At 46.5% G+C, this 27442-nt stretch overlaps 1 protein-coding gene across 1 annotated transcript; it reads left to right on the top strand.

Moving 5' to 3' along the window:
* On the top strand, window positions 1-27442 carry C11H17orf67 (chromosome 11 C17orf67 homolog). Its single transcript, XM_005597503.4, has 4 exons — window positions 1-5643; window positions 6449-6549; window positions 24865-25002; window positions 27005-27442. Exons 1-3 carry the CDS (start codon window positions 5589-5591, stop codon window positions 24979-24981), a joined length of 273 nt encoding a protein of 90 aa, XP_005597560.1. The 5' UTR covers window positions 1-5588; the 3' UTR covers window positions 24982-25002; window positions 27005-27442.

Below are 27442 nucleotides of genomic sequence, written 5' to 3'. Positions count from 1 at the left end.
ATATGAGGGATTCCTGCCACAGCATGGCTTGATAAGCTGTGTATAAGTCTGCACCCAGGATCTGAACCGGTGAACCCCGGGCTGCCGAAGTGGAGCACACGAACTTAACTGCTATGCCACCTGGCCGGCGCCCCTATTATGTTTTTTAATTTCAGGAAACTTTTTGTTGTTGTTGATTTGCTTCCTGAATATTCCTTTTCACAGCATCCTGTTCACATTTCATGGGAGCAAAAATTTTCTCTTATCTCTCAGAGGATGCTGTTGTCATTGTTTACCTTCTCAGCTTGCATCCTCTCTGCCCCGAGTTGCTTCTCCTTTGGTTTCTTTTGTCTTTATCTTCCATGTCAGAGGCTTTGTCAGAGGTCAGGTGGACATCCAGGTGACTCTTATGCACCTTAAGGTTTGAGAACTGCTGCCAGAGTGTCTCTTAATCTCTCCGGGGCTTGTGGTTCCAACTGAGATCTCTCAGAGAAAAACATGTGGTTCAGTATTTTTTTCCCAGAAGAACCAGAGCTTTTCTCTCCCAGTTAAAGGCCTGGCACTTTTCCTGAATGAAATGTAATATGGCAGTAGCCTTAGGGGTGGTTTTACCAATCGTTCCGTGCATGCTGCTCTCCCCTAGTGTGTTTGTTTGTACCCCTTACATTCCTGCGCCTTTGCCAGTGTGCCTGTCATTTCTGTTTAGGTTGGAGAGAAGCCTGGCACTGGCCATCAGGAACCTGACGCTGACCTTGGCTGTCCTTACCAGCTGGGCAGACGTAAGTGGAGGCCAATATCCTGGACCCAGAGCAGACATTATAGCCCACTTGTGGAAGCACACAGCAGGCCGGAAAGGCCCCTGTTCAAGGCCAAACCATCTTACATTGTATTGCTCCTTCAGACAGGAAGGTGCGTGTTTGTGTAGAGGTGCTGAGGATAGGAAAAGGGAAGCCAAGGGCCTGGGGTGTGGAGATGGAGCAGGGAAATCAACTCATGTTCACAAAGGCCCACATTTTCTTTCCTCAAAAAGAGGTATTTTTATTTCAACCATATATAAGATTATATATCTTTGTGTGTGTTCGATTAATCTCTGTTGGGTCGTTCCAGAAGTTTTTACAGACTTTCTATCATGTGTCTGAGAACGGCATGGGTGTGCAAATATAAATAAGTGTGATTTCACATAGAGAAGGAGGAATTACAATAATAACAATAATAACAGTTTCCAAGTATTAGCTCCTTCCCATCTGTTAAGCTCTTTACATATACCTTCTCTTTTAAGTCTCAGAACACCTTAAGAGGTAAGTTTTATTATGATTCTTCTTTTTTTTATAAATTAGAAAATAGTGATTTGGACAGTTAAGCAATTTTCCCAATGTCACACAGCTTCAGTGTGACCCAGGTAATAAGATTCAGAGCCAGGACGCAAGCCCAGGCCTGTTGACGACTCTGTGGCCCAAAATCTTGACCCTTATACCACATGGCCTACTCTGTGCTTATTGACTCACTTTTGAATGAAGCTTCTGGAAGGACCCTATTATTAATGGAGACCCGATAGCACCCAGATTTGGACACACTAACCATCCTATTAGAACCCCATGTATCAGTTGGCTGTCATCAGAGTGTTGCTGTGTGACAAACCCCTCCTAGCTGTGCTAGGCTGGGCTGGGTTGAATGGGGCTACTGTAAGCCGCACATCTCTGTAGGCTTGGCTCCTTGCTCAGGTACTTTCCATGTGAGTTAATTCTGAGACTCAGCTTGAAGGGCAGCGGCTCTCTAGGGGGAAGCTCCTTTGGTAGCAATGGCAGAAAGGCAAGAGGGCATACCTGACTGCACAAACACATTTCGTACCCCTGTTTGTGTCATGTCTGCTACCATCCCATTGTCCAAAGTAAGTCACTTGGTCCAGTCCGAGGTCAAGGGGCAGGACTGCAAAGTCATAGGGCAAAGAGCATAGATATGCCGTGGTGGTGGTAAAGAACTGATGCTAATAATTCAGTCTACCATGTCTGCCCAAACATAGCATCTGCCTGCACAGCGTGCCTGTAAATTAACGTATGTATGTGTGCACATGCAGCTTATGGAGTTACTATTATGAAACTTATCAAAGAATTATATGTACTTTGTAAAAATATAGAGTTTGTAGTCTAATGGTAAAGGCAGACAATAAAAAAGATGAAAACACTATGAAAAGGAATGTTAGAATTTACGTAATTGACTCTGGGCCTAAAGAATGTGGACACATTATAATTCTTTCAGGACAGATTCAGCATCTTTCTACAGTTTTTTTTTTTTTAAAGAAAAATATGTTCCCTTGCCCCTGGTTTCTTTAGCTCATGGAATTTGAAGTCATGGTCTTGTCCAGTGTGACGATGTTGAGAGCTGGAGGCCGTTGGCTTTATGTGGATCTGTGTGATTTGAGAATTCCTTCTCAGAAAAGATGGGGAACTCACACAAATGAGAAGATTAGTTCTGTTAGGGCGCTGTGAATATGGGTGTGGCATTCTTCCTTCATATATGCTTAAATGTTGTCAAATTGATAATGCAGCTTTCCTAGGCCTCAGCATCTGATGGGGACCTTCAGGTCAGTTCAAACCCTAGGAAAACAGTCTCAGGCACTGCATCTCTCTCCACCTGCAGTGGATTCCCTCCGACTCCTGGCAACTTCTAGAATAGTTAACCTTGGTGGCCTTGGGTTTCTTTCCCCTGACCTTGGTTGTTCCTGGTTCTTCTCCCTACTCGCCACCTTGTGGATTTTTTGGGAATTGCATCTTCCACTGTGAGCCCTGCTGACTCACGCCTGCTGCTCTTCCTGGGAGTGAGAGTAGGCAGGTAGAAGAGGTTTCTCCCCACTAGAGTGACGCTCACAACAAGGTGACCTTGCTCTTTCAGTTTTCCTATAGTCCCTGCTTTTGGGACCATATCCCCAGGGGCAAGCTGACCGGCATTTGAATGGCCCTGACGGCATCACACCTGAAGGGCCTTCTCCACCTGAGACCTTGAGCCAGCATCCCAGGGTGGGATACAGGCCCCTGACTTTCTTTAGCTTCACCCCTCCAGTCCACCAGAGGTTCCTTTTTTCTTTTTAAATTATAAAAGTAATACAAGCTTACTTAGAGCATACAGTCCAGTGGAGGAGTCAGATTTTTAAAAGTTAACAAATAAAGACAATATTTACATATAATGATGAGTGCTATGTGATGGAGAGTCATGGTGATGGGGACAGGAACCATCATGAAGTAGGCTGGTAAAGGCAGGCTTGCCTGAGCAAGAGAAATTTCAAATGGAAACCTGAAAGATGAGAAAGATCCAGTCATTAAAAGAGGGAAGAAGAGCATGTGCAAAGGCCCTGAGGTGGGAAAGAGCTTGTTAAATTGAAAGTAACTGAGTGTAGCTAGGCTGGAGTGAGCTGGAGGGGAGTGGTCAGAGTGGGATTGGAAAGGGCAGCAGGCACAGATAACACAGGGTCCTGGAGTAAGCATGGTAAGGATTCTGATTTTTTCTGAGTCCAGTGGGAAGATAAAGAAGGATTCTTAAGCAGGGACGTGATGAAGTCCAATTTATATTTTATATTTCTATTTAAGAAGGTCATCATTGTTTCTGCGTAGAGAATGCATTGAAGTGAACAGGGAGGGAAGCTGAGAGACCAATTGGGAGCCTGGTTCAGGAAACCGAGTGAGAAGTAACAGTAGCCTAGACTTGGGTGGTGGCAATAGAGATGGAAGGATCTAGACCCACGCTGTTCAACGTGGTAGCCACTAGTCACATGTGGCTCCTGAGCTCTTGAAAGGTATGAGCGTAAAATCCACACCAGATTTTGAAGACTTATACAAAAAATAAATGTAGAGTATCTCATTAATAATTTATCTTGACAGCAAATTGAAATGATACTATTTTGGATATTTCATGTTAAATAAAATATAATATAAAAAATTTCACCTGCTTTTTACTTTTAGAAAAATGTGGCTCATATAAGATTTAAACTACCTCTGTGGCTTGCATCTGTGGCTCACTTTATGTTTTTATTGGACAATGCTGATATAGACAAAAGTTACTGAATTAAAAAGTACTTTTATAGTAAATTTAGAGGGGACACATTGGAAATTTTTAGCTAGGTATAAATTTCTTTTTCTGGTCCACAGAAAATCTTTATTTGATATAAGAAAACAATACACTTAGTGTTCAATCCAATCACAAAGAACAAAAGGAAGGAAAAATTTGGCAATGCACATAAATGTGACAAATATATCTTCCTAAAAGAGTACTCCTAAAATCCTGAGTCATTGAAAACTACATAAAAACAGAAGCATATTAATAGCGACAGATTCCCTAAAACCAAGCATCTAATTTTGAGCAAATTAAAAGATTAAGCATCTTTGCTAACAATGTATGATTTTTTCTCTTGTTTACCGTCTGTTCAAACTATCTTTATACCAACAGAGTGGGCAGATCTTTAGGTTTAATATTAGTTACAAGACATTAGTGTCAACTTGGGCAACCACAGATGGGGTATTGTTTTCTTTTGGGTTGGCAAAGTGACCACAGAAACAGCAGATCATTTCTCTGAATTGAGAATTTTATTGCAATAAATGCCACATAGCTTCCAGACATACTTTATAATACATTTAATAATTCCTTTATGTGCTATTTATAGATGATTTGAATTGAAGAAGACTTCAGCTTACTGAGATTTTTGTTGTCTTTATAAAAATAATCTTATTACCTTATGTGTGAAGTAGGACTGCTTATAGTCTTACTGACAGCCTATCGCAGGAGGCCCTTTTGGGGCATGATGGGAAGAGCAGCAGGCTTTAAAGACAGAAGGCTGGTTCTACTTCAGCATCCGTAACGTGTGACCTTGGATGTGATTTCGCCTCTGAACTTCACTTTGTATTTGTAAAGTGGAGATGGACGATGTTGAGTGGTGCTAGCTGTCATGCAGTTCATACCGTACCCCTCAACCTTCATCACATCCCAAAAAGTAGGTACCATTTTCTCCCTTTTACAGGGGAGGAAACTGCAGTTCAGAAAGCGTAAGTGATTTACTGAAGGTTACATTGCTAGAAAGACGTGAAGCCAGGATGTGGACCCTGGTCTTTCTGGTTCCAAAGTCAGCTGAAAAGAAAATTTCCCCCTCCTTATGTCCCTTGCTAATTTCCGTGCCTGCCCCTGAAATTATTGGAAGGGTCAAATTAGATTTGTGAATGGACTTTGGAAAAATGTCATAAAATTTGCAAATGTAAGAGATGATTAATTCTCAATGAAAGAGCGGGAGCATAAACTGAAGCTACAGATAAACATTCACAAACTATGGTGTATCTCTATCCGTTTCCATGAAATGAATATCACATGTTGCTTTCTCAAATTCAGGCTCTGAAAGTCCTATTACAGGGGGATAATTTCCTTCCTCAGGATGAATGTTTATAGGAATTCAGAAAAAAATATTTTCATGGTCATACCAACAACTCAGAGTCAGACGCATTTAGCATCATACTGTCACGCTGTTAGTCAAAGCAGGAGCCAGCCTCGGGCCGGACGTGCTCCCTTCAAGCAGGCTGGCTCATTGCGGGGGAGCTCACTCGACAACAGGCAGAGAGAGGAACCGAGACAGGATGAAGACATTAATTGTGCTTGTGCTGTCTCTCACCTTACTGCCTTTCTTCTCAGGTGAGCATCAGCTCTAAAAACAGCCTATTTCTATGCCGACATGATAAACTGGAATAAGTCTATTTTATATTATTAAAATATTTTTTCATTTCAAATAATATATAATGGACAATAATTCATTGCTTTTTTCCCCTAAAAGCAGGCTCTTAGAACTGCTATCATTAGGGACATATTAATTTTTAATCTTTAAATGTACTTGAACACTAATTCTTAAAATTGCTGATAAATCTTCAACTATGCCTTTTTTTTAGAGTTCATATGAGATTATCAAAATTTGATAGACTGTTACTTGATAATATTCTTTAGAGTTAGTGTGATTATCAAAAGAATTTAATTTTATTATCATAATATATTCTTTGAGGGATCATGTGTGACTATCATGTTTAACATAATCTTGTCACGGGATATCTTGCAATAACAACTTTAACTTGATTTAGTGTATTCGGGTTTTAAAAATTCCCACCAAAGCAAACCTAAGGGATGAGAAACACATTCACAGAGAACTGGAGAAAATATATTTAAAAAAACATATTAAATTAATATCCACTTTTAAAGGAATGGGCCATTGCGGCAGTAGGTAAATGTGTTTAAGAAGCGCAGCATTTGCGCTGAGTTAACCATATTAGAAACAATTTAGAGCTCCGTCTGAGCCCTCTGGAATGCCACGTCCTTTGGGACAGGTCCCTGTGAAAGAACTTTTGTGTTTTGACCGAAATTGAACTTGCAAATCCTTTGCCTCAGACTGTGAGATGGACATGGACTCGTGTGCCCCAGAGTCCCTAAGGCCCCTCCGTGACTTTTTCAGGGGCCTCCCCGATTCTGACGGAAAAGCAGGCCAAGCAGCTCCTGAGATCCCGGCGCCAGGACAGGCCGAGCAAACCCGGCTTCCCGGATGAGCCCATGCGGGTGAGTGCTGGGCTTTGGCTATAGGAAGGGAAAGTGTGTGACCCTCTGAATGCTCGTTCATTATGAAACCAAACAGGGTGCTGGTCCTGGCCTGGCGTGGGCTGCTAGGTGGAGGTTCTCTTGGGGACTCGGGGGTGAGGTGATCTCAACCTTTTACCCACGCCTTTTCTCCTGGAGGTGCCAGCTCCACTTACCTACTGTGAACACAGTAGTTAAAATGGAAACAGTGGTGCCAACAGAGGAAGTCCCAGGATCCCAAGTGGCTGCTGGGTGTCACCTCTGAATGGGTCACTGGGGAGCTGTGCCCTTAACTGGTGCCAACCCATCTTCTCCCTCTTCCCTCGTGCACTGGGCGAGCTGGACCAGCATCCTTGGCCAAGGTGTTCTGTCTGGGCAGACAGAATCTCGGCCCCAGCTGGCTGTAGGGTCCTCCCTTACCTCGTGCCTCTGGTTTTGATCTTTGGCCTCTTCTCTGCCCTGTAGCTTCATGGTGTTCACCTCCCTAGTCTTTCTGAACCAGGGCCCTTCCCCTGCCTCCATTTTGTGACTTGTGGTGGGTGCTACGAGACTCTGCCATGCTGGCCCGGGCCGATTCGGGCCTGGCGTGTCTGCCTGTATTGGGGGGAAGTACTGACATTCCTGGTATTTGTGTCCCACCCAGCTGAGGGTAAGTGTCAGTGTCCCGGGAAAGTAAGAATGTCTGCGAAGCCGAGTCTGGGGTCCAGCTGGTCTCCCAGCCAATACTCACTTCAGCTGGGCTCCCAGCTCGTCCTCTTTTCACTGTGTCTCCATGTCGAGGCCCAGAAGGGTCTCCAGCAGCGTTTACCCTCGCTCCCTGCGGAATCATGTGGATAATTTATTAGTTCATTTAAAAGACTCTCATTAAGATGCAGTAGCCACAATGACGAAGAGTGCTGGCTCTGGGTCAGACTGTCTGGGTTTGAATCTCTGCATTTTCTGACTGGGGAACCTGGGGGAAGTTTCCTCACATTTCTGTACCTCACTACTCTCGTCTATAAAATAGGAGTAACAATAAATATTACTTACATTACAATAATATTATTCTGATAAATAATAACATAGAAAACTACTTTATGAGGATAATATAAAGTAATTCATAGTAAGGCACTTAAGACAGCACTCAGCAGACAGTAACTACTCCTTTGAGTGTTAAGTACCAGGGGCCGGCGAGGTGCCGAGGCTGCAGGCAGTCGGCTGGGTTTCTGCTCAGAGTTGGTGGTGGACACAGAGAAGTCAGCAAGTGGCTATTAGACAGAGTGGCTTAGAAATGAATCAAGGACTTCAAGGCTGTCAAGGGTGGAGGTGGCTTTTTTTTTTTTTGGTAAAGAAACCAGAGGTGGCTTAGAGAGCTAAGCGCAGGGCGTAAGGTGACCAGAAGGTGGGCAGGCGCAAGATCAAGGATTTGAGTGCGTTGGACTTTATCTTGTGTGCAGTAGAGGACAATCGAAGGATTTTTCAAATGGGAAAGTGCAGATTCGGGCTTTAGACAGATGGTTCTAGAAGCAATTAGAAGAGAGGAGGCCCAGGGTTGAAGTCTGGGTGCACCAGCACTCAGAGACGGGCAGAGGAAGAGGATCCCGCAGGGCTGAGAGGGAATGCGGGGAGATCCTGGGGGAAACCAGGAGAGTGTAGGGTCAGAAGCACAGGGACGAGGGTTTGGAGGGGGTGGGCGGAGGGTGAGGGAGGGGAGGGCTTCGCAGGGAGTAAAGGTGTTTTAGGCATCAGGCAGCAGCTGGGTTTGGACAGCTGCAGCTCAGCTTCCTGCCCCCAGTCCTCCTCTGTGCCAGCCTAATACTGCGATGGACTTGTGGCCCCAAACACTGCTGGGTGCGGTCCTTCCCTGCTCAGAGCTTCTGAGGGCTCCTTCTCTGACCATTTTTCTTTTCTCAGCTTCTGGTTGTCACTTGCCTTCATCTGTGACAACCCTCTGCTTGCCTCTGACTTTGTTATTTCATGGAATACCTGGCTTTTTTGGTTTTGCTCTGTTTTTGGTCATCTTTTATCAGCGTGACCACCACCTACTCCTCTTAACTGCCTTGAACCTACTTCATCTAGTTTCTCCATGACTCTCTCTTACCTCAGAACACACTGCTGACCCCACCAACCGCTTCCCACCCATCCTGTGTGCAGCCCAGTCCTGCATACCTCTCACTGAGACACTGGTCCTGCTGTCCAGAATCCTCGGTCACTTAGCCAAGTTTGGAAAAGTGTCTGTGTGACCTACAGTTGACGTCAAATAAACTTGCGCTAAATTATTTGGTGGCTAGTCCACACCAATAGTTCTCATCCAGGGGTGATTTTGCCCCTCCACCTTCAGGGACATTTGACAATGCCTAGAGACGTTTTGGGTTGTCACAACTGGGGGTGTGGGGAGGGTTTTCTGTTGGCATCTACTGGGTTAAGGCCAAGGATGCTGCTAAATGTCCTGCAATGCACGGGGTAGCTCCCATGACAAAGAATGATGTTGCCCAAAATGTCAGTAGTGCCGAGGGAGAGGGACCCTGGCTACGCAATGCTGAGCAACCTCTTTCTCTTCTCCTCTGTGCCACTTTGTGTGTTTCTCACACTCTCATTCACAATTACACTCGCTCATATGCAGACATGGCTGAATCAACAAAGAGTTTCTAGTATCCTATTTTTCTAGGAATGTGTTTTTTAACCTTGCTTGCATGCTGGAACCAACTGGGGAACTTAAAAATCTGATGCCTGGGCCCCACTCCCAGAGGGGTGGTCTGGGATGTGGCCTAGCCATTGAGTGGGTGTTTAAGACCCCAAGTGGTACTGATGTGTGGCCAAGGCTGAGAACCACTGTGCCAGGCCTTCTAGGAGAGATCCACCATGTGTATTGCCAGCGCCTCTCGTCCAGTTGGGAACACAAAAGCTAACAGCACCAAACACTGAGAAAACAGTTAAATATTGAACCTTGTGGTATGCAGAGTCAATGCGCTAGTTGGTAGACAGTTCAGACTGAGAGCAAGAGACAGGTGGTTTGTGCAGACAGCACTCCTTGCTGACCAAGATGTGCACTTCATTACGTTTTTACATTGACCACTCCTGACTGAGCGCCAGGCACTGAGGATGGAGATAAGCTAGCCCTTCTTCCTTTGTTCAAGATGCCCACGTCCATTGTGTGGAGACTGTTGGGGCCAGAGCGTTCCGGCCTGATTCAAGTTCCCTAACGAGGTTATCTGAAAGGAGAGGGCCTCGAACTCTCGCTGGAAGGAGGGAGGCTGGGAAGGCCTCCCAGAGGGGGTGTCCACCCCGCTGAGGCTTGAAGCCTGAGAAGTTTTCAGGCAGTGTAGGGGGTGGAGGTGAGGTGGGAAGAATATTCGACCCAGTGCAATTCCAGTCCATATTCTGCCACTAACGAGTTGTGGACTTTGGACTTTGGACTTAGGACAAGTCATTTCTGGAGCCCACTTTCCTCTGTAAAAGGCAGAGTTTGGCCCAGATTCTGGCTAGAAGGTTCCCTCCGGGTCTCATATTCTAGGGCTCTGGATAGAGCTTCAGGGGCGGCGCAGGTCTCCTGGTGCCAGTCAGCCACTTGGAGGACGAGCCACAGGCAGCAGGACTTGCGCTGGGGCCAGGAGCCAGAGCGGTGCATTGGGAGGCCCTAGAAGGGTCTCTTTAAAGCACCAGGGCCTTCTCTCGTCGTGCTGGCCCTGCGGCCGCTGCATCTGACGTCCTGGATGTACTCTCTGACCTGTGCCCCTGCTTGGGTCCTGTTGTTGACTTTTCGTTTTCATGGATTTACTGAGAGCAAAATAAATAATGCCAACCACTTGTTATATGAAAGGAAGCGAGTTACTCCTCAAAACTGAGCGGCTGACATCACAACGATTCTTATCCTGCATCAGTGTTGGATGTGAGTGTTGGACGCGGTGGCCTCACATTTGTCAGCATGTCGTGAGGCGGCCACGAGGTGGGACTTCTGGCCACAGAGGACGTCAGGGGCTGGTGGCTGGAACTGCCATATGGACTCATGTCCTACAGTACTGGGACAAGGATTTGAGAATCTAAGGACTAATTAAGTCTAAGGGGGGGCACCACACCTCCCTGCTCCTTATCTTTACCACCTCTACCCGCCTTCTTTCTTTGTGTAAACCATCTGCTTAGATGTTCCTTTGCTAGGGAAAAGGGCAGGATGGATGCACTGTCCTGTGTATTGGGGATTGCAATAGTGTGTGTGTGTGTGTACATGTGTGTTTGTGAGGGTTTGTGTATGGGTATGTGTATGACTCTGGGTGTGTATATGTGTAAGGGGGTGTGCACGTGAGTTTTGGAAAGGGCCTTGCAGAATAATTTTTTCAGAAGGTGTGGACTCCAACCCCCTCTCTTCCACTTTTGACCTTGACTCGAGTATAGGGCCATATGGAAGGACGGGCGATGGCAATAGAAGGTCCTCTCGGGGCCAGGTTGGAAGGCCCTGGCTGTCATCGTGGAATTTGCTTTCCCTCTGCCCTCAGTGGGAGCCACCAAGGGACTATAAGCAGGAGAATGATGTGACGGGAGCTGGTGTGTAGGAGCCATTTAGAGGCTCATGGTGCAGCCTCTTAAACTCCGTCCTTCAGTTACCATTATCCATGGGAAATGGGAAAGGACATTTTTGGACTTGTTGCTGCACCTCCTTGCCATGGTGCCCTGGAGACAGACAGGTGGACTGGGACAAATGAGCTGAGGTAGTGATCTTGGGGGGGGGGGGGTGTGTGCCCTTGGGAGCTGCGCCATGAGACTCATGTGCTAATTCCAAATTACTGAGAGATGACTGGTCAGGTTATTTTATTTTGCTTCTCCTCTCTGAGGGACTGTGAGAAAGAAAACCCTTTCAGAGAGGGGAGAGGCCGTTGATGAGGGTAAACGATGGTGTTTTGGGGAGGTATTAAGAGTTCAAAAGGAAAACAAATATGAAGATTTGCAGTAGTCTCTCCTCACGAGTATCTATTAAGCAATGTTTATACTCTTGACATGTGGCTTAAGTATTGGCAGATGCTGGCTTCTGTGGAATAATAGGCTTTTTGGAAACAAGTTCAGACAAGCTATGCCCGCGCATCCAAGGGGCTGGACTGTTTTGACAGCCTGTATCCTGCCGATTCACTGCAACAACTGGTTTTTTTCGCACTGTGTGGTGGGAAGGACAGAATGCTATTGAGAAAATCACTCGTGTGTGGCCCTGCCTTGTGGGGAGGGCCAGCTTGTCCCCCAGGGGCGTGCGAACACCTTGCTGGCACCCGTGACAGAGGAAGGCAAGGCCCCAGAGGGGATGGAGAGAGAGAGCAAAAGGGAGACGTGGATCTGGGGACGAAAGCAGGAGGGGTTTTAAATGTACAGAAGCAACTGGGGAGGAAGGGGATGAAGGGCCCAGTGGTGGGGGATGTGAAGAGGGGTCAGAGAGAGAGAGAGGCAGGCGGGTAGGTAGGGCCTCAAAGGACGCACCACTGACAAATTCCCTGTGGTAGGAAATAGCTGGTACATTTATTTTATGGTAACACCTGACGTTGAGCTTGAAGTTGTTTTCTGCTGTGTGATGTTATGACCCTCTGCAACCCCTAAACCTTGGGACAAGTCTACCACACGCAGCGACCGTGTGTGAATGGTTCTTGGGGGAATGACAGATGGCAGGTGGTGTGTTGTGTGGGTGGCTGACCGAAGAGGAAGGTGTTCATGAGAATCTGGAAGCTGTAGGGTGGAGAAACATGCTATGAGATTAATGTAGGAGAAGCGTGGCTCGAAATCTTCAGAGATTTGGGGGAGTAGGCTTCTGGACGTGACAGGAATGAGACGGCCACTCCCAGAAGGCTGAGATTCCCTTGGGGACATCCCATCTGGGGACATGTAGGTTTCAGCTGAATCCACTCACTGCATTGTTCTACTTTAGGACTTAGTACTTGAGTTCATGAGGACGCTGTGTCAGAAGAGGTCACGGCTACGGTGAAGCCTCAAGATCCTGATGGAGGGAAAAAAAAACCTGCCTGAGGAGAAATTGATGAAGACAGGGCTGCGTGGAAAGAAGCGCTGCGTTTAGAGGGAAAAAGGTGGAAAAAATATTCTGAGCTTTCCCTGGAATGTTTCCGCAGTCATGACTGCTTGTGTTGATTTCCAGGGTTTGGGTCTAAATTCTTGCTACTCAAAATGCGGTCCCGGGCCCGGCTGCCAGGTTCTCCTGGGGGCCTGTCAGACCTACAGAGCCTCAGGCTCCTCCCCACACCTCCTGCAGGCGGATCTCCACCTCCACAAGGAACGGTGATCTGGGCACACATTTAAGTCTAAGAAGCACTGTCCTAGAGAACTGCAAAGGTGGCTCTTAGCCTCTGTTCCTGGTGTCCTGGGGAGTAGGAACCAGCCCATGTTTGTTTTGTTTTCACACAATGGATTTCTCCTCCTTCCTTCTGGGCGCTCTGCTTATTTGGATTCCAGTGTTCCAGGACACCTCACCCCGAGCCTCTCCTCCTGTGTTGTGGGTTCTGCTGCTCAGTCCCATTTGCTGGATTCTTAGCCTCTGACAGTTCTTTAAATGTCAGAGCATCCCAAGGCTGTGCCCTCCCACTTCCTCTAGTCCCAAGAGTTTAAATATCACTTGTGTGCTGATGGCCACGTGCTCCTATCTCCAGCCAGCCTCTCCCGGGAGCTCTGGACTCGTTTACAAGACTGCCACTCGATTCTTTGCACCAAATTTAACAGACAGCTCAGACCTAATGGCCCCAAGTGGCATTCCCGGTTGAACCCCCGCACCAGCTCCTGCCCTTGCCTTCCACATCATGGTGAGTGGCGCCACCTCCTCCTAGTTGTGTGGGCCACAAATCCGGAATCTGACCACTGCTCACCCTCTGCTGCCACCCCCAGAGTCCCTGGAGTGGACCAAGCAATACTCTTTTCCCCTGTCTCCCTGTTTCCTCTTTAGATGCCTCTGCATCTGTTCTCAACAGAGAAGTAACAGTCAGTTCTTAAAAAGGCAAAACCAGATCCCATCCCTCCCTCACTCAGAACCTTCCAAAGAATTCCTATCTTAGTATGAAAAAAGTCCATGGTCCTGCAGAGGCCTCCAAGGCCCGGGAGGCCTGTCCGCTCCCTCTGCCCCACCTCGGCCTCCACTTGCATCTCCTCCCTGCCCTCTGCTCCGCCCCGCTGGCCGCCTCACTGTGCCTTGCACGCATCAGGCTTACCTGCCCCTTCGTTGATGAAGTTCAGACTGTGTAGAAAAGCAGGGTCAGGTTTATTCTGCAACTTGCTTTTTTTCATTCAACAATGTGTCCCGTGCCAGCTCATTCTTAACTGAAGTCTAGTATAATAATGTATTATGCTATGGTTTGCACGTTGGTTCCCCCCAGCCCCCGAACTCATATGTTGAAATCCTAACTCCCAAGGGGATGGCATTAGGAGATGCGGCCCATGGGAGGTGCTTAGGGCGTGAGGGTAGAGCCCCCATGATTGGAATTAGTGCCCTAATAAAAGAGACTCTGGAGAGATCCCTGGCCCTGTGTCCCATGTGAGGACAAAATGAGAAGTCTGTGACCTGAAAGAGGCCCTCGCCTGCCCATACTGGCACCCTCACCTGGGACTTCCAGCCTCCAGAACTGTGAGAAATAAATTTCTGTTGTTTGTAACCCTCCCAGTCTGTGGTGTTTTGTTATAGCAGCCTGAGTGAACTAAGACATATCACAACTCATTTATTTAGCCCTTCCTGAAACAACGGCCATTCCAGTTATTTCCATTGTGTGAGGAAGATCCTTGTACGATGTCTGCTTTACTGGATTTGAAGAGAAGGAATTGCTGAGTCAGAGGGCTTACTTGCTTCCAATGGAGATGGGTACTGCCGAATTGCCGAATCGCCTGTGCCAACTCCAGCCAGCAGTGTGTATGAGCACACTCGAGCCCCACGTTCTTGCCAGTACTTGATATTATCAAACTTTGCATGCACAACTTTCAAAATGGAAAGAAAGTTTTAAAAGAAAACTCACTTAATCCACTCTTCTATCTCAGTACGTATATGGAGACGTGTTGCCAAACAGTCATGACGATGCTCTCTCAGTGGTAAGATTTGAGGTGATTTTTTATACTTTCATCTTCATACCTTTTGAACTTACTCAGTGTATTAGTTTCCAAGAGCTGCCATCACAAAGTACCACAAGCTGTATTGCTTGAAACAACAGGAATTTATTCTCTCACAGTTGAGGAGGCTGGAGGTTGAAATCAAGGAGCTGGCAGGGTTGCTTCCTTCTCGGGCTCTGAGGGAGAATCTGCTCCATGCTTCTCTCCTGGCTTCAGATGGTTGCTGGCAACCTCGGGCATGTCTTGGCTTGGAGCTGCATTACTCCAGTCTCTGCATCTGTCTTTACATGGCTTTCTTCCCTGTGTGTCCCTGTGTCCAAATTTCTTTCTTCTAAGAACACCAGTCATTGGATTTAGGGCCCACTCTAATCCAGTATGACCTCATCTTAACTTGATTATGTTTGGAAAGACCCGATTTCCAAATCAGGTCACATTCACAGGCCCCAAGTAGATGTGAATTTTGGGGGGACACTTCAATCCAGTACACTCAGTTTTTCATTTTTAGTAAGCATATGTATGATTTTCACAAAAAGGACATAGGGCAGTGGTTAAGAGTGGGACAGCGGATTTCCAGTCTGAATGCCAGCTCGCCACTCACTGCCTATCACATCTTGGCCAAGCTGCTTAAACTCTCTAAGTCTTGGTTTCCACATCTATAAAACAGGATATCATAATAAAACCTACCTCATAGGCTTATTGGGAAAGGATACATGTGAAGTGCTCAGCACAGTGCCTGACGTTTAGTAATAATGTTAGCTCTCATTCTTCTTGTTTTTTAAAAAGCAGTAGCTTAGTAAGTACTTCTTAAAATATAACAAAATAAAAATCTTTATGGCTCCTCACTGCTTATAGGATAAAGGCCATGTGTCTTGGCCTGGGAGACAAACCAGCCCTAAGCTACCGCTGTGTCCCATTTCCTGCCGCTCCTCCAAGGCAATCTGTGCGCCAACCACCCAGAACTTCTCACTGTTTTTTAAATAAGCCATCCTCTCGCTGCTCTCAGCATCTTTTCACAAATGACTGCCTTTGCCTGCAATATTTTTCTCCATTATTTCTGTCTGGTACCCTTCTCTTCATTCTTAATGTCTCCTCTTCTGTCTCCCCTGAGTTGGCTGTGCCCTCTTAGTGCTCAGACACAAAAGAATACTATGTATTTATACAGGTAAGTCTATATGCATGGACATTTCTAGAAAAAGCTCTAGAAATAGAATCAGTTGGCTGTTAACTATCATCTCTTTGAGGAGACTAGGATTGCAGATGGTGATCTTGGGAACTTTATATTTGATATTCAAATTTTAAACAATGATAATATGTTCATAGATTACTTGTGTACTTACAAATAGAAATTTAAACCATTCATATTTATTGCAGAAAATTTGGAAACCAAGAAAGAGTCAAAAGAAGAGAAGAACATCAGGTGTAATCCTGTCCCCTCTCCCCAAAGACAGCAGTGCCATTTTTTGATGCATTGCTGTCTAGATTTTTGCATATATTTTTTTAAAGTGTGATCATATTTTATCTACAGTTTTATATCCTGGTGTTTCTTAATATTATAATATACACATTTCCCCATACTATTATAAACTCTTTATAACCATAATGATACTGAATTACCCTCTTTTGTTAGATAGTTGGATCACTTCCATTATTTTTCTATTATAAACAACACTCTGAATATTTTTGTTCTTAAAGTGCTTTTAATATTTTGAATTATTTGCTAAAGATATATTCTCAGAAAGTGAGTTCCTGGATCCAAGGATATGAATATTTTTAAAGCTTTATGTATATATCATCAAATTGCTTTCCAAAGTTTTTTTTTTTTTTTTTTAGCAATTATGCTCTTGTTCTCCAAGAGAGTGTTTCAGCAGAGGTTTTAAGGTAAAGATAGGAGAGGAAGATGGTTGTGGTACCTTAAATTGGGGACCAGTCGGCCATTTCTGGGGTGGAGGAGTGGGTGCAGCGCGGGAGGAGTAGGGCTCAGAAATGAGGGGTGGGCATCTGTACGGACAACTTGGTGCATTCACTGGCATTCGAAACCTGTGAGGAGAAGCAGGTTCTCCGGAATGACGGTGTGTTTAAGTCCTTCTCTTATAGCACCTGCCTTTGTTCGTCTGTCTTCTGCTCTTGTCTACCTGGTTGACTCTTATTCATTTGCAGAGATTCACCTTAAATGATGCCTTTTTTGAGAGGTCTTCCTGACGCCCCTCCCTTCGCACCACGAATCAGACCATCCCCCTGGCATAGCACCCCAGCACAAAATTGCTATTTTTGACTTAAAAAAAAAATCTGTCTCTCCTGCTAGACTGTTCTAAACTGCTTGAGGAGGTGGACTATCTGTTTCACTTCTGGGCCCCCATCACCAGGCACAGTATTTGGCATTTACTAAATGCTCATTACACTTATTTCCGTTCCTTTCTTTGCTTCTCTCCAGAGGGGAAATTTTGTAGGACGTAACTCTACCGTAGAACCTGGAGGTTATTTCAAAGAAATCTTTTCTATTGCCTGACTTAAATTCATTAAATTTCTCTTAGTCTTCCCAAATTTTAGGGAAGGAATTATTTGCCAACTGCTGGGGTGAACCGTGGAAATTCTTTAAAAAGATGACATCCGAGCTAAAATTACGTGATTGTATTTGTAAGCACTTGTGTGCCCTGGGAATACAATTTCCATTATGGCCTGTGTTTGTTTAAAGAATGTTCTTGTTGGCAAGTATAAATCATGTCAGCTTTATTGTAAGTCTTTATAAAATACTCTTTCGTGTTTAGCTCCTTGGCAAATGTAGGTAGTAACTCCATTACCCTTTTGCTCCTCACGATCTCAAAGACCAGTTCAGAGTGACTGAGATGTCAACTGTGCACCCCGCTATCTGCCTTGTTTTAGGCTTAAGCCGTCTAGGGTCCCGGTGTAGTTAAGTTCTGAGCTACCCTTCTGCCTATGTGATTCCATTGCTTTTACTAATGAGCAAAACAATTCATCCAGATGTTGATGGACCTTTAATTCCATGCAAATGTCACAGGAAGGATTTTGGCTTCTAGGAAAGAGTTTCCACCTTGATTGGTTAACTGTCCGCTTTTTGATTCTCAGCTTCGATCAGGTTCCATGGGTATTTCATTCATTATCACGCCCCTCCAGTGCCTTAATAAAGGACCTCTTCCACTTTCTGCTCTAATTACTGAGCAATGATTTACTTAAATCATTACAGTTGGCATTGGACATGGAACACAGATATTGATTTTTGTTTTGCTTTAATTTTTTTCCCTTTGAAGAAAGGAATCTAAAAAAATTAATACTTACTTTCCATCTACCCCTTCTTTCTCGATCCAGGAACATTTGAGATTATCATTAATGCTGGGGCATTTCTAACTCAGCCAATGCAATTGTTGAATTTGTGGTTCTCAGCAGATTGGCCATTTGGCCTTTCATCTTTGACTAATGATTGCTTTTAGGCCTTTGTGGCATATTCATTTTCCTAATATTTAAAATAAATAGTGAAATGTCATGGAAACCAGCACTCATTTCTCTCTCCCTCTATGTGTGTGTCTGTTTTGGTTGTTTTTCTTCAATGATGATTCCAGCTGCTATTTAGGAGTGTGAAATATATATTACTCTTTGATGCTTTTTATGCACGTTTGGCCTGGGCCATTCTAATGAGCAGAGTGCACACATGTTGAGGAACCTTCCAAGGAGGATTTGGTAAGATTGCGGGGAAAGAACACTGGCTTCATTTATTCATTTAGTCGTTGCACGTTTCTCCAGTGAGTTTTATTGAGGTCCTACTATGTGCCAACCGCTAAGCCATATATGAGGAATACCTGGTCTCTGTCATCAAAAAGCCAGTTGGATGTCTGGCTGAGAGGGACAGGGGTTAAATGAGTGAGGATGCAAATGAGCATATAATTAAAAAAGGTGTATGAATGCCGTATGTCAGTGGTGACATTCGTTAATATCATCATCAATCTCATCAGAAAAGTCTTTGCGTATTGGGAGGCTGTTGGGCTCATGGCAGCAGATACAAGTTTTTCAAAATTCTAATCTCCCCCTGAAAGCTCGAATTTTATCATTTAGGAACAAGTACTGTCAGTTGTTTTCCTTGAAGTGACAGGCTCACTTCGTTTGTACACAGCTAGTTCAATGCCTGATACCAACCATCGATCGCCCAAGACTTTTCCTGGAGAAAACCCCATCCTCCGTCAGGCAGCTGAAGGGCTGCCTGCATAATTCCCGTCGACTCGCTTTCTACTGCTTCCCTGGGGCATTCTTCAGTGGAACTGGCATCCTAAGAATGTTTTATTTTGTATCTATTTTTAATTAATTAATTGTATTTATTTAATTAATTTTTTTTAACTGCAAGTATGTGATGGTGAAGGATACAGCGGCTACTAGGAGAGTTAGTGCTGCTGCCTTGACTCTGGCAAAGGTGTCAGTTCTACCCACCAATGCACACAATGAGAGGCAAATGTCTTAGTGTTATTCTCATAATACTTTTTTTTTTGATGAGGAAGATTGGCCCTGAGCTAACATTTGTTGCCAACCTTCTTCTTTTTGCTTGAAGAAGATTGTCCCTGAGCCAATATCTGTGCCAGTCTTCCTCTATTTTGTATGTGGGATGCCACCACAGCATGGCTTGGTGAGTGGTGTGTAGGTCTGCGCCCAGGATCTGGACCCTCGAACCCTGGGCCACCAAAGCAGAGGGCACAAACTTGACCACTACTCACTGGGCCAGCCTCTTATTCTAATGATACTTTTGACATTGTGGACCCCCAAGGGCACAGACCACACTTTGAGGACCACGGCTTTAGTCTCTCATTCAACAAGCATTTATTGAAAGTTTCCTGTGGACCAGTTCCTGAAGAAGATGCTCTATCCATAACCTGCAGACATGCTCAGATATTTCTTATCTGATAGCAACCAAATTAACTAAGGAGACCTTAATCAAGAGACTTTTTATGAAGGTGTGGGCAGGATTAAGGCAAACCAACAAGAGATGCTAAAAGATCCAGGGCTAACAGCCCTGAGGCATGAAGGACTAGGGGAGGAGTGGTTCCCAGAACTGGAGAGGGCAGCCCTCTCTGAGCCGGGCCTTCCCGAGAGGGAGGCAGCCAACCTGCTGTGACTCCTCGGGCAGGCATCAGAGGAGTACACAACCCGGCCTCTCTTTCTTCGTACCTCTCATCTCATGCTGGTGCCTCCTACATCAAACCCAACTCGAAGCCCCAGGACAAGGGAGTCTGTGGTTGTGGTTCATCTCAGCCGACCTCTCTCTGCATGGGGCCGGGTGAAGGCGGGGAGAGAATGGACTTAGAGGGGCACAGGAGATTATGGGCTGGGCATGGAACTTTATTTGTATCATTTCATTTAATCCTGGCAGCCCAGTGAAATAAGAGCTAGTGCCATCCCCGTCTTACAGACAGACAACTTGAGGCTGGAGCGGTAAAGGATTCTTGGCAGGGTCTGGATTGGAGCTGCGCCCTGACCCAGACCCAGCCCTGGATCCCTTAGCCTCTCCATCACACTGCCTGGCAAACCAGCAGGTAAGACACACAACGTGGGTCTCCTTCAGGGCGCTGCTTCCACGGGACAGTTGAATAAGTAAAACTATGGGCTGGGAAGTCTTTGTTCCTTATTTATAAGATCCACACTGCCTTTCTGTTCCTCCCAATTGCTATTCTTCTGTCCACAGACTCCCTGATGGGACAGGACAGGGAATAATTCAGCCTCGGATTCAAAACACGTCCAGCAACTGTGCGGGAATCATTGTTGGGTCCCACAAGGAGCCCTCTCGGCATCCATCCCCCACCCCCACTGCCCCAGAGAGTCCCTGCCTGGAACACAGGGTACATTTTGATGAGTTAGATGAAAACAACAACGATAACCAAAACAAATTCAAGCTTCATGGGTCCTGGGGGAAAGGAAAACATTTTCAGGAAATTGGATACCTCATAATTCATTCCTTTGCACAATCATTGAAAAAAATCTTTTTTTGTAACTGTATTCAATTCAGGACACAGACTTCCTAGAGAATTTGCTGGAAACTGAAAAACTTAAAGTTCTTAACTAAAGCTTTATTGATGGCATAGGAGGATTTTCATGATTAGGATTTTTATGATATCTATACATGCTAAAACAATTTAATCTTGCCACAAATATTACCGAATATGACTACTCTCTTCCAAGGTGAAATGCCACTTCTCCGATTGATGGCTTGCTGCTTTGGGTTACCTAGATGTGTTTATATGGATCTGTTTCATGCACACCTTGCAAGGGTTTGCGTCCCATAATTACAGCACCCAGACTTCTTTTGGGGCAGTATTGACCACATACATTCTCCAAATTAGAAATCTTTTCTACTTCCATCTGCTCTCTTTTGGGGAAAAAACATCAAGTTCACATGCCAGCATGTGAACCAACCCCCATGACACCTCCACTAAGAAAATATGACGCGGGCCAGTTCAGTCCCTGCTCTCGGGGAGAGGTCACTGCCAAACAGAGTGACCAAGGCTATGCCGGAGGAAGTGAAGGGAGCTCTGGGATCTCAGGGAAACTGAGAAGGCTTCCTGGAGGAAGTGGCATCTAAGCAGAGTCCTGAAAAGTCAGTTCAGAGTGAGACAGGCAAAGCAAAGTCACAGGTGGGTTCCAGGCAGAGAGAAGAGCCTTCGATCAGAGAGAAGAGTGAGCAAGGCCCCTCCAGGGAAGATGGATGCCGAAGCTCCAGTGGGTTGATGGTGGGAGAAGAGGCTCAGGAGATGGGGGAGGCCCGACCATGGAGAGCCCCACAAACCACATTGAGGAACTGGAACTTTCTCCCAAGTCCCGTGGGAGCCGCTCAAGCGTTTTAAGTGAAGAAGCAGCATGGGTAGATTTTTTAAAGAAAACATTACTTTGCAACAGGATAGAGACGGAGACAAAAAAGCAAGAGGGACTTTTTTCCTTTTCTTCTTTAGAACTTTCATTTTTACACAATTTCAAAACAGTATTATGCATCGCTGTTGTAATAAAAATAAAACCAATAAAGCCATTTTCATGTTTTTGTATTTAAAAAACTCGCCCTCTTGGCAAAAGACCCTAACAGACACCTCACTGAAGAAGATATACAGATGGCATGTAAGCATATAAAAAGATGCACTGTATTGTATGTCATCGGGGAAATGCAAACTAATATAACAATAAGATACCACTACACACCTATTGGAATGGCCCAAATCCAGAACGCTGACACCAAATGCATGTTGGGAAGAGAAGTCTGGAAGTGATGCCCATGTTGATAAAGGGCAGGGGATGAGCAAATAGAGAGAGGAGGAGGAGAGACAGCAACCGCACGCAGAGGAAACAGCCCTTCCTCCCCCTGGTGGAACATGGTGTTCACGAGCTTCGGGTCGCATGACCTGAGTGGCTGGCCCCTCTGCAACACACATCACTAACACGTGTTATTTGTGCTCTCTGCTCCCTTCTTCTGGCAACAGCGCACCTCCCGCACCTCATCATCCTAGTATGGCCACTGGTTTTCTCCATCTGGCCCCCAATCCATCCTCCACCCTGCTCTGCCCAGCTCAGGAGGCTGACCGCTATGGACTGCATCACGGGTTCCCTGGTGGGCTGGCTCCTGCTTGGGCTCGGCAGGAGATGGAGGGCAGGAGGAGAGAGAGGATGGGGTATTTGTCCCCCATTCCCTCCCTGCTCTGCGGAGGCTGCGCCCCTCCAAGACCATGGCAGCCCCTTCCGGTGGGCCCTGCAGGCTTCCCTGTATTGCTAGTGGCCATGGCTTCCCTGTATTGCTAGTCCCTCGGTGCTGGAATGTTCTTTGGTGATTCCCTTACCACCATTCACGTGGCTGGGAATGGTTCCTTCCTTAAAGTCCTTTTGGATGAACCATCTGAGGGATAACTTGTGGTTCTTGAGAAGCTCAGAGATGGACAAAGGCTGCCAGTGACAGCTGTGGACCAGGGCTGGAGGGCAAGGGTTCTCTCTGCTGTTGTGAGGAGCAGGGGTAGGTGGTAGAGCCTACAAGGAGCTGCCCTCGCCTGCTGGTTACAGTGACATTATCCTGAGTCGTGGACCAAACCCAAGGGGCAGTCAGCCGCACCTCCTGTCTCCTCTGAGGCAGGCAGTGCTGGGGAGGGCCTCTGAGGAGAGCAGTGGCCCCTTTGGACAGCGTTTTGGACAGATCCCTCTGTCAGGGTGGAGCAGAGACGATGGGGGAGGCAGAGTGAAGGATGGAGGGACAAGGAAGCTTGGGTGGGCAATGATGAAGACCCAACCTACAGAAGTGGCAGAGATGGAGGGGGTACTTCTGAGAACTATTCAGGAGATAGACTCCAAGACCTGATGCTCAATTTTATGCTGAGTTTGAGGGGGACGATGATGGTCCATGTTCTGGCTTGGGTTCCTGAGTAGATGGAGATGCTGGTCCCAGAGATGGACAGCATCAGACAACCAGCTGCTTTCTGTTGTGGACACATCAACGTGTTGGGCTGGCTGCATGTCATATAAATGGAATCATACAATAAGTGGTTGTTTGTATCTGGCTTCTTTCACATAGCATGATGTTTTCAAGGTTCATCCATGTTGTAGCCTGTATCAGTACCTCATTCTTGTTTATTGCCAAGTAATATTCCATTATATGTAAATACCACATTCTATTTATTCATTCATCTGTTGATGGACATTTGAGTTATTTGTACTTTTTGGTTATGACGAATAATGCTGCTCTGAACATCTGTGTACCCGGTTTTGTGTGGACATGCATTTTTACTTCTCTTGAATATACAATTGCTGGGTCATATGTTAACTCTATGGTTAACACTTTGAGGAACAGCCAGGCTGTTTTTACAAAATGCCTCTTTATCCCTGTGACATCTTTTTGTTTTAAAGTCTATTTTGTTTGATGATAGTATATAAACTCCAGCTTTTTTATGGTTATCCTTTTCCTTTTATTTTATTTTATTTTATTTTATTTTTTTTAAAGATTCCATTTCTTCCTTTTTCTCCCTAAAGCCCCCCAGTGCATAGTTGTATATCCTTTGCTGTGGGTCCCTCCAGCTGTGGCATGTGGGACGCTGCCTCAGCACGGCTCGATGAGCAGTGCCATGTCGGTGCCCAGGATTCGAACCAACGAAACACTGGGCCGCCTGCAGCAGAGTGCGCGAACTCAACCACTCAGCCACGGGGCCAGCCCTTCCTTTTCCTTTTAAAAAAGATGATTTTATCACAAATGCATGTAGCCATACATAATATATTATTTAGTTATGCATGTTTTGAGCTTTATAAAAATGATGTCACACTAGAAATGTTGTCTTCTTGGACTTGCTCTTTTCACTCAACCTGCTATTTCTTTTTTTGTCTGCTTTTCCTCCCCCAAATCCCCCCAGTACATAGTTGTATATTTTTTAGTTGTGGGTCTTTCTAGCTGTGGCACGTGGGACTCCACCTCACCGTGGCCTGATGAGCGGTGCCATGTCTGCGCCAGGATCTGAACCGGTGAAACCCCGGGCCACTGTAGCAGAACGCGCGAATTTAACCACTCGGCCACGGGGCCAGCCCCTCAACCTGCTATTTCTAAGACTCACCTATGTTGTCATATGCAGCTAGAATTCACTGATGTTACTGCTGTATAATATTCCACTCTGTGGCCCTACCATAATTTATTTATTCATCCTTCTGTCAGGGATATTTGGCATGGTTCCAGTGTTTTGCTACTGCAAATTTATTGCTGCTATGAACATTCTTACACACATCTGATATAAGAGTTTCTCTTGTTCTTAAAGTGACCAGCAGCATCAGCATTGGCTGGGAACTTGCTAGAAATGCAAATTCTAGAGTCTCACCCTAGACTGACTGAATCAGAAACCCTGGGGGTGAGGTCCAGCAATCTGTTTTAACAAACCCTCCAGGTGATTCTCATGCCTGATAAAATTTGAAGACCACTGCTCTAGGGTATAAATAAGGAGTGAAATGTCTAGATTGCAGGCAACCAATTGTTTTTCAAAGTAGTTGTTCCATGTTATTCTCTGTCAGCAGTGTGAGCTCCCACAGACATGCGCTGTCCCAGCTCTCAGGGTGTCAGAGTTCTTCGTTTTCCCATGGAACCCATCTGTCTGGTGGGTCTTCCCTACAAATGGGCATGGGAGCGGCGGTCTCTCCTCCTGCAGCCTGGCGGCTCCCTGTCTCAGAGCCACTGCCGCACCACACCGTGGGTAGCTCGGCGGTCACTGTGGATAGAAGCCTGTCTCCAGGCTGGGTTTGTTTTCACAGGAGTACATGCACCACCTGCTCCGCCTGGAGCACCGTGCCGAGGAGCAGTTCCTGGAACACTGGTTGAACCCCCACTGCAAGCCCCACTGCGACAGGAACGTGGTCCATCCCGTGTAAGGCGCTCGGGACCAGCCTCCGGTATGTGCCTTCTCCTCAGCCTTCCGCTTTAGGGAGACAGTGGTGGACAGCACGTCCATGGGCTGGGGGGCCTTCGAGAACATGTGTTAGGGGACCAGCTGGTTAGCTGGTTATGGTTGGGGAGTGGCAGGAGCGAGGCAGGAGAGACAGGCGCCAGCCAGGTTGTGAGGAGCGCCAAGAGAGCCTGACCCCTATTGAGTCACCAAAAGATCCCAGATAAGGTAGGGATGTGGCCCTATTTGCCATCCAGAAAAAGTCACTCCGGAATACAAACACGGAGAAGCACAGGCAGAAACCTGGCGTGTGGAGACCTGGGTCTCTTCAGGTGGGGTCAGCAGCCATGGCCTTGGCCACTGACATCTGTCACAATCATCACCACTGTCACCAGGAGCAGCAACCTCCTTTCTGTCTTCTCACAGCCTTCCAGGCCGGGAATCTGCCCTGTCTTCCCTCTGCCTCTGAAGTCCCTGGACCTGGGCTGCTTGGCGTTCCCAGCGGCCTGCAGACCCCACCTTGGCACCTTTATCCCTACGTCAGGCTGTTTGCTTCTGTGTGTCCGCTTCCGTCTCCTTGACCCCTTTCCAAACCCCATCAGATAACGTAGCAAAATCCCCTCTGTGGTTAAGCCTAGTTAATTTCATTCCTCCCCTGTAATTTGTACGGACTAAACGGGACAGGATGTGATGGGGTAGTTTGTCATCTGTGGTTAAGAGACATCTTCTATCTCTGTTGTTGTTTATTTTGTGCTACCGCGATCGACACAGGCACACTCCCTTTCGAGTATCACTCTTTATAATGTTCAGGGTGCTATCACTTAAGTTCTCTCTCTTAACACCCCCACGTCATTGCAGGGCATGCAGGTTAACCCCATTTTATAGAGGAGCTAACGGAGCATGCTTAAGTCATTAACTCATGCTGGGCACTGGTTGGTATGTCAGTCTTCTGACAACTCTAAACCCTGAACGCTTTGCATGAACGGCACCCTACTGCTGGGTCCCGTGTGTGTGTGTGTGTGTGTGTGTGTGTGTGTGTGAGGGGGCGGGGGGGGCATGGGATCCCTCTGAGGGGCTTTCACAAATAGTGAGAGGAGCATCTGCTAGGAGTGAACAGAAGTTCTGCTTTCGAGGGGTAGGGGTCAGGCTGACATCACTCTCTGGTCCTTCCAGCCTCTGGAGCCCTGTTCTAGGGCAAAGCCTGCCCCTCCCCCTGCACCAGGGATCTTTGTCCTCCAGCACTGGAAGCCCTCATTTGGCTTCTTCCAGAAAAGAGAACTGTGGAGTAGTTAGGCGCTCAGACTCTGGAATTGGGCAGACTTGGGGTTCTGCTCTCTGTGTTCCTGCTCTGTGGCCTCGGGCAAGTTGCCTAACCTCTCTGAGTCTGCATTTCTGCATCTGGAAATTGGGGGAATAATGGTATCCACAGGGCCTGGTGCATAGTAAATGACTCCATGAATGGAGGCTCTTATTACCATTGTGCAGGCCAGGCGAGAGTAGAGGAACTCCAGGGAGGCACCCTCCCAGGGGCGACTGAGGCCTCTGCCTCAACGTAAGGAGAGGCCCTCCTGGTGAGCGGGAGGCGGGGGGGGGGCTCACTCCTGCAAAACATGGGGTTCCACAGAGGCCTGACTCCAGGCGACGTGCATTCACACAAAGACAAGGAAGTAGTGGCTGGAGGGATGCGCCGACTTGGAATCTGGAGTCAGATAGCGTTCAGATCGGGAGTCCCTTTGGGGAAAAATTCCTTACTTCTCTCTCAGTTTTCTCGTCTGTAAAATGAGGATAGTAAGAGTTCCTCTCTCTTATGCTTCTTCTGAGCATTAAAAAGTTAACGCATGGAAAATAGTGCTGCCCTGGCACATTCTAGGAGGTGCTCCGGGAAATGACAGCTGGATGGCTGTTTCTCCCTCCTCCTCCTCCTCCTCCTGCCTTCCCCTCCTCCCCCTCCTCCTTCTTCTTTATCAACATCATCTTCATATTAACATTATTTTCTTGTTCTTTTCCAGCAAGCATTTTGATCGGCAACGACCTGGATCCTGTTGAACCAGGATGAGGCTCCTTCTTTCATTTGTTTGTCAGCTGCAGAAACGGATGTCTTCAGACCTTGCGAACTGCGGGCGTGGCCAAGGTTGCCTTGGGGATTCACAGAAATACATATATGCTGCTTCCTTTTACTCTCCTGCATAACTGATTACAAACAATAGTTTAAGGTATAGGCCCCCCACTGGCCTTCCTACCAGGCTGAAAGGGTGGGCAGAAGGAGAATCTTACCTGGGCAGATGGAGCCGGGACCCCCAGAACAGGAGTGGGGCCGGCTGCCTTCTCGAAGGGCTCTGGGAGTTCTGGGCAGTGTGGTGAAGCTCAGCTTGGGGCTGTGAAGGTTTTTGGTCATCTACTTTTCCCCTCTTCTTTTCTGCTCTAATAAACATCAGTGTTAAACCTGC

Source organism: Equus caballus, chromosome 11 (genome assembly GCF_041296265.1).
Source record: "Equus caballus isolate H_3958 breed thoroughbred chromosome 11, TB-T2T, whole genome shotgun sequence".
NCBI classification, from domain to species: domain Eukaryota; kingdom Metazoa; phylum Chordata; class Mammalia; order Perissodactyla; family Equidae; genus Equus; species Equus caballus.
The sequence above is the reverse complement of the archived record's forward strand: the minus strand, read 5'-3'. Positions and strand labels throughout refer to the sequence as shown.